At 59.1% G+C, this 9065-nt stretch overlaps 2 protein-coding genes across 6 annotated transcripts in view; one reads left to right on the plus strand and one right to left on the minus strand.

The window, feature by feature from the left end:
* The window catches only part of LOC102372746 (pulmonary surfactant-associated protein B-like), a 5266-nt gene extending 2825 nt beyond the window's left edge, over window positions 1-2441 (plus strand). The window contains exons 2-6 of one of the 3 annotated variants that reach the window (XM_006031175.3): window positions 434-561; window positions 1271-1381; window positions 1510-1690; window positions 1780-1902; window positions 2225-2441. In XM_006031175.3, the coding sequence (XP_006031237.1) occupies window positions 434-561; window positions 1271-1381; window positions 1510-1690; window positions 1780-1793 (434 nt within the window). In that variant the 3' untranslated portion in view covers window positions 1794-1902; window positions 2225-2441. The remainder of the gene's footprint in view (window positions 1-433; window positions 562-1270; window positions 1382-1509; window positions 1691-1779; window positions 1903-2224) is intronic. The other 2 variants (XM_006031177.3, XM_006031176.3) reach the window with 2 other exon arrangements.
* Window positions 2442-2766: 325 nt separating this feature from the next.
* Window positions 2767-6631, minus strand: MYL7 (myosin light chain 7). Of its 3 annotated transcripts, none has more exons than XM_025212799.1 (7): window positions 6499-6631; window positions 5829-5939; window positions 5480-5555; window positions 4909-5013; window positions 4154-4232; window positions 3845-3893; window positions 2767-2937 (listed from the first exon to the last, which is right to left on the minus strand). In XM_025212799.1, the coding sequence occupies exons 2-7, from the start codon at window positions 5862-5864 to the stop codon at window positions 2836-2838; spliced, it is 447 nt and encodes a 148-aa protein (XP_025068584.1). In that variant the 5' UTR covers window positions 5865-5939; window positions 6499-6631; the 3' UTR covers window positions 2767-2835. The 3 variants fall into 3 exon arrangements, with proteins under 3 accessions (XP_025068584.1, XP_025068583.1, XP_025068585.1); XM_025212798.1 differs by having other exon boundaries at window positions 6536-6583; XM_025212800.1 differs by lacking the exon at window positions 5829-5939 and having other exon boundaries at window positions 6536-6581.
* Between the last annotated feature and the right edge of the window lie 2434 nt (window positions 6632-9065).

Here is a 9065-nt window from a genome sequence, read left to right on the forward strand (position 1 = left end):
CAGCAGGAAATAGGGGATACTCTCTTTACCAGGGCATCCATCGGGGTTACTAGAAACAACGGCCATAAACTGAAGGAGAATAGATTTAGACTGGACATCAGGAAGAAATCCTTTATGGTGAGGGTCGCCAAAATATGGAATGGGCTTCCAAGGGAGGTGGTGCTTTCCCCTACCTTGGCGGTGTTCAAAAGATTAGACAAGCACCTGGCTGGGGTTACTTGACCACAGTGCTCCTTCCTGCCCAGAACAGGGGGTTGGACTCGATGATCTAATAGGTCCCTTCAGACCCTAGAAATCTATGAAGCTGGGACTCATCTGTGCAAATGGACCTTGAAACGTGGCTTGGCACTAGCTCGGGGGAGCAGAGGGTGCCTTCTTTGAGGGCTTCCTCAGTAGCTTGCAGGCTGCTCCCATTTACCTGTTTCTTTGGCAGCATCAGCCCAGCTGGACCAGGTCCCCGAGAGATGCCTCCAGGGCCCGGCATACTGGTGCCAGGATGCAGAAACAGCCACTGAGTGCCGGAAAGAGCAGTTCTGCTTGAGCTTCTGGGACACTGTTCTGGTGAGGGCTCATGATGGTGTGGCAGGGGTGGGGCCCCCTTTGATGGGCTCTGTCCCGCTCCAGATCGTCCCTGCTCCGCCCCCCTGCCACTAAAGCGCCTGCTGTTTTGCTGCCGTGGGATGCCGTGCTGGGTGGTCCAATGGTCTGACCCCGTGTGGTCCTGATAATGGCCTTTCCCCAGTGGCAGCTCCCCTTCCCCCTTCAGTATCGTCCGTGTGCAGCCAGGGCCACCAGGCCATTGTCATTCACACCCAGCCATCCTGCTGTCACACTTGCACGTTGCTGTGCTGACCAAAGCGGGGGTACCACTACGACTGTGCAGACTGGGCTGCTGGCTCCAGATGGGCGCATCCACCAGAGACTGAAGGAAGAGTGGAGACCACCCCCTCTCCCTCCCAGGGCTCCAGCAGTGAATCTGGGCCAGCCCTGGCCTGAGGCGGGGCAGGAGGAGGCTGGGGGGAGATTAGGGTGGCTGCAGGAAGGTTGATACTTCAGGTCCCCTTCCCCCTGTCTGCCAACCTCCAAGGAGCTGTGAGACAATGGCTTGTGCTACAACCATCTTCCACTCACATCTCCCCCCACCCCGTGCTCTCTCCTCCTAATCCCACCCACTAGGCCTGAGCCCTTTGGGAGGGCACTCGCCTGTCAGCTCCAGCGCTGGCCCTGAGGGGGATTCAGGCCATGAGAGTCCTTTGGTTTTGCTTGACAGTGGGATCGGCTGGAGGAGGGAGCCCTAATTCCAAAGCCCAAGAAGCTGTGCACCCTCTGCACCAAAGTGATGCAGCAGCTCCAGTCCATGGTGGGGGAGGATGCTGACGAGGTGAGATCCTGGCATGGGGGGGGTTAAGGCAGGGAACGGGGGCCAATGGGAGGAGGCAATGGAGCCCTGGATGCCCCCCAGACACTTGCAAGGCTGTGGCTTACATCTGGGCTGTCTCTCTCCCCCAGGACACCATTCAGAAGGCCCTAAAGACAGTGTGCAAGGGATTGGGCAGGCGCCTGGTCCGGCAATGCAGGTCACTGGTGAGGAAATACGAAGACCAGATCAGTGACGCGCTGCAGAATGGCAGTGATCCCCAGGACACCTGCACCGACCTGGGGCTCTGCTCGGACTCCAGGGAGCTGCTAGGTGAGAGAGTGCCCACGGGTGCCCCTGGACAGGGAGAAGGAGGGCAGGACAGCCCGGCTGTGATGTGAACCCCTTGCTCTCCCTCACAGATGACCTGAGCTGATGCATTCCCCGGAGGATGCCCAGCCTTGGCTCCCCACCCTCCACGCTGCTGCAGACTGCCTGGCGGAGCCAGCTGGAGCAGGCCTCAAAGCATCACACTGGACAGCTTGGTAGGTGACGCCTGGCTCCTCCAGGCTGGGTACGGAGGGACACACACCCGTCGCTGGGCCTGGGCCCTACCTGCTTCTTGGGGGCTGTGGGAGGGGTCTCCAGCCTCAGCATCCATGGCAGCTGCCATCCCAGCAGGGATCTGCCCATGGGCACATGCTCCCCAGGCTCAGTGGGACACTGGCATTGGCTGAAGGATGGGTGAACAGGGGACCAGGAGAGGGGGCAACTCTGGGGCATGGCAGCAGAGAGGGGCTTGGTGGAGGATCTGGCATGGGTGGGCTGCAGGCTGATGGGCTCTCATGGGTGTCTCCCCCACACCAGGCTCTGTCTCCCTGCATAGGCAGCTGGACCCTGGCACAATTCCCTGCCAGCAGCATGTGCTTTGCATCACCCATCTCCAGCAGCTTTGCTGACTATCTAGGCTGCATCCGAAGCTGGTAACACAGCCCCAGAGAGGCTGGGGGATGCCGCCAGCTGGACCTGCCCCTCCTTCCCCTGCCTCTGGCTTCCTCAGCAATAAAGCACTGTAGGCAATGCACCTCTGGCTTCCTGCCTGTATCCTGCTGGGCTCTTATGGGGTCACTGAATAAAGCAGAGCCCCCGACCCTCTTCACACCTTCCCTGCCCCTCTCTAGGCACTGCAACCACCCCGGAGCTGGGCATGAGGGCTGTGCCAGGGACTGTCCTGCAGCCAGCTGGGCACAGCACACAGAGGAGCCTGCTTGGAGCTGTGCCATGGCAGAGCCACAGCTCCTGCGGCTGGGATGATTGCTGTAGTTTTGGTCACAGACCCTGCCTTCCTCCCCATTGGCCACAGAGGGAGACCCCCCCCCCACTCCCATAAGTCCCAAACAGAGTCTGGCTTTTCTGAGTGGCTCGGGAGTTTATTTCAGCGGCCGTGGGTATGGGGCGTGAGCGGGCGGCCCTGCTCCTCAGTCTTCCTTCTCGTCGCCATGGGTGATGATGTAGCACAGGGATTTGTAGTCGATGTTGCCAGAGACGTCGATGGGCGTCACCGCGAACATGTGCTCCACCTGGCGGAGGGTAGGGGTGAGTCTCAGCAGGGCCCGGGCAAACGCACATGCATGCTTCTGCCCCGCAACACCAACTCACACTGACACACACATGTATGTGCACAGGCACAAATGCACACACACAACACAGCTCTGTCATAGGGAACTCCGTGACACACATGCACACATATGTGCCAGTCCTTCCTCCCTCCTTCTCTGCCCACGTCTTCCAGCCCAGGCTCAGGCTACACAGAGGATCTGTGCCATGGGCTGCCTGACCCACAGATACGTGGCATTGGCCGTGCTCTGCCCTTCCAGGATATGTGCAGATGCTGCCCTGCACCTCTGCCCCTCACCTGCCTGGTATTGGCCTCCCTTGGCTTCACACTCCCACTTGCTCAGCCCAACAAGCCCCATCGGTGGTGCCAGGGAGAGAGGTACCACACCCAGGGGAGCTCTGTGCAGCACCCAGGCCCTCTCCATGTACCTGCTCCACTCCTACTCCCCCAGATAGGACCCAGGGATCATCTCTCCTGCTGCCCCTCTCCTCCTGCTCTACCGAGCAGTGGTTGGTAAACAGGACTCCTGGGTTCTTCCCTGACTCTGCCCGGGACTTGCTGTGTGCCTCAGTTGCCCCATTTCTCTGGTGGGGGTGGAACAGCTGGCCTGGGTCCTCAGGGCAAGGGAACATGACCAAGGGACCTCTAAAGTGTCCAGTGCATTCAAGCCCCTCATCCTACATCCTGTAAATAACAGGTGAAGCCTGCCACAAGCCATCTAGTTCAAGGCTTGTGCAGCAGATTAGGGCTGGGCCTCACCAGGCACCTGATAGGGGTCAGGAGCTCGCCCGGGCAGAGCCCTTGGAGGGTGCAGAAAGCCTAGCTGGGCTGCTGCAGTCATGCTGGGTCAGGAGCAAGGGTGGTCTCACCTCCTCTGGGGAGAACTTGTCAGCCTGGGTCAGCAGGAGCTGCTTGAACCTGCCAAGGAAACAGGAGGTGGGTGAAAAGGCATAGAGTCCCCCAAGGCTGGTCACTGGAGAGGCCTTATGCTGCTCAGGCTGCCGTGAGGCCCCTCTGAGCCTGGCCCTGACAGTGGAGACCCCCAGGGCTGCCTGTCAGTGGTGCCAAGCAAACCCAGAGCAGTGGGTTCCCACCCCCACAGGGCACCAGGCCCGAAGGGGCCTAATTGAGAGGCTGCGTGGTGCCAGCCTAGCCCTTCCCCTTGGCCCCCGACTCACTCGTTCTTGTTCACCGTGCCAGTGCCATTGGGGTCGAAGAGCTTGAAGGCGTTGAGGATGGATTCCTCCGGGTCCGTGCCTGCAGGGGCCCATGCCACTGGCTCAGACAGGGGTCCTATGGTGAGGGGGGCATCCTCCCAGTTCTCCCCCATGCCCTGCTCCTCTCCGCAGGACCTCGTGCTCCTAGCCCTGCCCTCAGTGTGCCTGGCCAAGTCCAGAAGTGCCAGGGACCTTCCCACACCCCCACAAAAGCCACCTCTCAGGGCAAAGCCAGGCCCTGTTGCTGGGCAGATGGGTGGCTAGGATGCCCCAGGGCAGGAGGCCCAGGCTGCACTGGCAGGATAATGCCTGGCAGGGAGGGAAGGTTTTTTTTTTGCAACTTTCAGGCTCACTCAGGGCTCCTCCAAGCAGGCGAATTTGCCCCCAGCTGGGCCTGGTTCCCTGGCTTGTCTGGCTGCTGGGGGGGTCCCAGTGACTCCCACCTGTGCCCAGGAGGCTGCCCAACAGGACACAGGCATTTGCCCGGCTTGGGGTGGCTGCATCCTGGTTCCAGGCTTCCCAGGACCTGGCTTCTGCCTGTTGGTTTCCAGTGCCCCAGTCTCTGCTTGCCTGGTCCTACTGCCCAGGGGTTACAGCCCTGCCCTGCACAGAGCGTGCTCAGCCCCAGCAGCAGAGCTGGGCTATCGGGGATCACTATCAGAGGCTGATGAGGCCATGTGGCCCCGCTGGCCCCTGCCAGGCCACAGCTGACTCACCATTGAGCTTCTCCCCAAAAAGCGACAAGAAAACCGTGAAGTTGATGGGTCCCTTGCCTTCCTTCAGCATCTCCTCCAGCTCCTCGTCCTTCACGTTCAGTTTCCCTGGAGGGAAGGAGGCCAGGGTGAGAGGGGCTTTGGTGGGGGTGGGGGTGGGTGCGGGAAAGGTCAGGGAGTTTGTGTCCCCTGGAGCCCCGGTGCCCTGGGCAGAGCACGGTCTGAGCTGGGCTGCCAAGGAGGAAAGAAGTTGGTGTGTTGTTATGACGTTACAGGCAGGAAGTCGTGGGATGCCAAGTGCTGCAGAGCCCTGGGGATAAGGGGCTGCTATCAGGGGCTGATAAGGCAGCAGCAGGGAGAGGAGGTGGGTGTCTTCAGAGCAGCCAGTGCACCTCCCAGCCCCAGGCATCGTCCCCTCCCATCTCTGCTATCTTTAGGCTGCCTGCATTATGCACCCCAGCACCAGCCCTGAAGTGGGCGAGACTCTGCTGCGATCCCTCCCTGGTCACCAACGAGTGGGACCTTGGTCCTGGCCAAGCTGAGCGCTGAGCTGGGGCTGAGCACAGGTACTCACCCAGCTGGGAGTACGTCTCCTTCAGGTCCGATTTGGTGATGATGCCATCACGGTTCTGGTCGATGCAGCTGAAAGCCTGGGGATGACACGTGACTCAGCCCCAGGGAATGGGCCTGGGTGTGAGCCCCTCCCTGCCCTCCTAGGCTCGAACCCCAGTGCTGCATGCCGGGCCGGGAGCTCCAGATCTGCTTGGGCAGACCCCTAAAGCTCCAGCTCCAGGAGTAGGGGAACCTCAGCATGGCCGCACTGAGCATCTTGGCAACAGGTTCTTTCCCTGGTCTCTGCCCTGGTGCTCCACGCACTGCCTGGGGCCCTGAGGATTGAGTGCAGTGGGCCACAGCACCCTCACCTCCTTGAACTCCTGGATCTGAGACTGCTCAAACATGGAGAAGACGTTGGAGGAGCCCCTCTGCACACGCTTGGCCGCGGCCTTGCTCCGGGTCCCAGCCTTCCTACTGGCCTGTGGAGGAAAGAGCTCTGAGAGCGTGGGAAAGCCAGCTCCCTTCCAGGGCGGAACCAATCAGGGCCCAGGGAATCCTGCCCCTAATGGGATTGAACCAACCAGAGTGTAGAGAATCCCACCACTACAGGGGAGAGCCAGTTGGAGCACAGGGAATCCAGTTGTGTCAGAACTAATTAGAATATTGGGGATCCTGCTACTGCCAGGGGAGCCCCTAAGCCTGCAGGGAATCCATCAGGCTCCCAAGATCAGCCAATCAGAGCATGGTGAATCCTGCTGTTGTTTCATTAAGGCCAATCAGACCCTGCTGTGTCTGAACCAATCAGCAGATCAGGAAAACCAGTAGTACGGGGTCTGCCTATTGGAGTGCAGGGGATCCTTCTGGTTCCCAAGACTTGGAGCCAATCAGAGCACTGAGTGCAATGCAATGGTAATAAACCATTAGCATGCCAGGCAGCACTACGGGGCAGGGCATGGGCTGAGCTGAGGGGCTCTCAGCCCCCTTCCTTGTGCACAGCCAGCCCTCAGAAGACAGGACTCCCCCTCGGAGCAGACCTACCTGCTCCAGCCAGCAGCCGCGAGCACAAGACACTCACCATCCTGCCACGTGACTGTCTCGGTACCTCAAGCGTGAGTGGCAAGGGCAAACTAGGGTTATATACCACAGCTTATCACCCCAACAGCTAAATTAGGAGCAGGACAGGACAACAGCTCCAAACTTGGCAGTCCCAGCCCGGGTTGATAAGGGCCGGATGACAGCAACATTCCAGCCGACAGGGCCGAGAAGCCCCCTTTCTCCCTGCTTGAGTGCTGGCAAAGAGTCCCAGGCTCCCCACACTCCCAGTCTCCCTCCCTCGGGCCATTCCAGTGTCCCCAAGGCTGGTTTTTCATCCCAAGGGGTACAAATACCTTCAAATCCCCTCCATTTTTCCTGCATTTTCGGGGGCCAGGGGAAATGCCATGTCTGGCTCCCAATGATGTCTTTGGGCTCTGACTTTGACTATTCTGGGGTCAGCGGAAACACCATGGCTCCGGCTTTGGGTTTTCCTCCTCAGACTGGGTGCAGAGATGTCCAGCACACTCATCCGTGAGCAAGCATAAAGCACCTCATAAATCCAAGCCGTGCTGAAGCGAATGCCAGTCAGGGCCTTCCCCATAGGCTCTGGCTTAAAGCTCTAATACTCTTTTGAATTAAACTTGTGGTTGAAATCAAACCATTTCCATAGAAAAATGGCTCTTTTCCCTGAACTGGCATGTCTTAATGGAAACCCACTGGACGATGGTTTCATGGGGACCCTGGGGGCCTGGGCATAGGTAGCCCGGTGCTGGGGACATCCACAGGCCGCGTACGGCTGTCTCTGGGGCTCAGTGGGTGGCTTGGGGGTAGCAGTAGGGTTGAGGCTGCTGGGTGGCACAGGGGCTCTGAGGGCTGGTGCCAGGCAGGAGTCGTTCAGCCCCTCTTATCTTCCCTGGTAAGTGTCAGGAGGATACACCACATGCCATGGCACTGACGCACATCTGACAAGACAGCACACGGCTCATGTTGTGAATCAGGTTTATTATATCATGTCAGCACATGCCGTGGCATCCCACCCCGTCCCCTCTCTGCCTGCCTTCTTCAGAGACCTGGAGATCCTCATCCTTCCTGCAAGCCAGGTGCTGGACTCTCTCAGTGGGAAGCCTGCTCAGGCACCTCTTATTATGCAGGGAGAGCCGTCTCCTGTGCCCTGAGACTGTTAGCAGCTGTGCCCTGGGGACAAGCCCCCAGCAGCAGCAGCAGGACACCCTGCAGGGCTCAGCCTGGACCATGGATGGGTGCCTCACACCCCGCAATGCCATTGCTGCCAGCAGCTCCCTGCATCCCGTGGCCTTCTCAAGAAGACTCAGCTAGGTAAAGCTGGGGTGCTGCATTGTCACAAGGGCACAGGCAGCAACACTGCAGTCTCCTCCACTGTGGAGCAGAATTCCCTTGAGATTCCCAAACTATTTGCTTAGCAGGGAGGGGGTCACTTCTTAGCAAGACGGTGGGACCCTAGGGCTAAGCACCCCAGGTCACCTCAGCTTCCCTTTAAATCAGCTGCCCCTGTCAGCTGGAATGCCCCTGCCCTCCTGCTAACCACGAGACCCAGGCTCCAAGTCCATCCTAAGAGCCTGAGCATCCTTCAGGCCCTTCAGGCCAAGGGAGACAGAAACTTTGCTTGCTAGCAGGGATGTGCAGAGAGCAGAAGAGGAAGGAGCTGACCTGAAATCTCATGTGGAGCCAACGTCAGGGCCAGGAATGGCTATCACACCTCTTTGAGGTCCATGGTAGCATCCGCTGACCCTCCCTGTCCCAGGGAGCACATCAGATGCCGGCAGGATGCCATGCTGTGGGTGGCCGAGACATGAGTTCCATGGCAAAACTAAATCTAATCACGCGCCGGTGGGCCTAATGTTGTGCCTAGCAAGCAGCTGAGCCTGAGGCCCATTTTATTCGTACTTACAATGAATTGGAAGCCCTGTGTGTCCAGCTGAAGTGTCACGGGCAGAGTGTGGGTGTGGACATGCACAGATAAGAGTGGCACACGGGTATGTCTGTGTATGTACGTGTGTGTGAGTGTGTGCCCCTGAGCTGAGTGACGTGGTGCAGGGGATGCATGCACGCCAGGGAGGATCTCAGATGAGCTGTTTGCAATGCATGTTGGAGGTACTGTGCGGGCCTGGATTCTGGGCATGTTGGCATGCCATGCATAGAGAGAGGATGGCAGAGGACATATTTGCATGTGGCTCTGTAACAGCAGCAGCACTGGACCTGTGGCTTGGAGGTATTAGCCTGGAAAACCCCTTCCTGCAGCAGGGAGCATGGAAGGGATGTCTGAGTGTGTCTAACGCTGAGCAGAGGACAGGCCTTGGATGGATGGCTTTACCTGGGGTGGAGGACCCTAACAGACACAGCCCTGCCAGCTCCCCCTGGGAGCAACTGAGGGCTAACATGGAGGGAGCCAGGATGCCTGCTATATTCTTGCTCCTGATAGAAACAGGCTCACCCAGAGCCAGGCCAGACGGGAAGCCCAGGGAGAGAACAGACAGCCGGGGGTAACGCTATCCTACATCCTTCCTTGCCAAAGCCCTGGGATTCTACTGTGG

Source organism: Alligator sinensis, unplaced genomic scaffold, assembly GCF_000455745.1.
Source record: "Alligator sinensis unplaced genomic scaffold, ASM45574v1 scaffold453_1, whole genome shotgun sequence".
Classification (NCBI taxonomy): Eukaryota; Metazoa; Chordata; order Crocodylia; family Alligatoridae; genus Alligator; species Alligator sinensis.

Bases quoted from the DNA above. Each gene is read 5' to 3' on its own strand.
- MYL7 (XM_025212798.1), bottom strand. The intron at 4,233-4,908 runs GTGAGTCAGCTG...GGGCCCCTGCAG, and splicing joins TTTTGGGGAGAAGCTCAATG to GCACGGACCCGGAGGAATCC. The intron at 3,894-4,153 runs GTGAGTCGGGGG...TTTCCTTGGCAG, and splicing joins GGCACGGTGAACAAGAACGA to GTTCAAGCAGCTCCTGCTGA.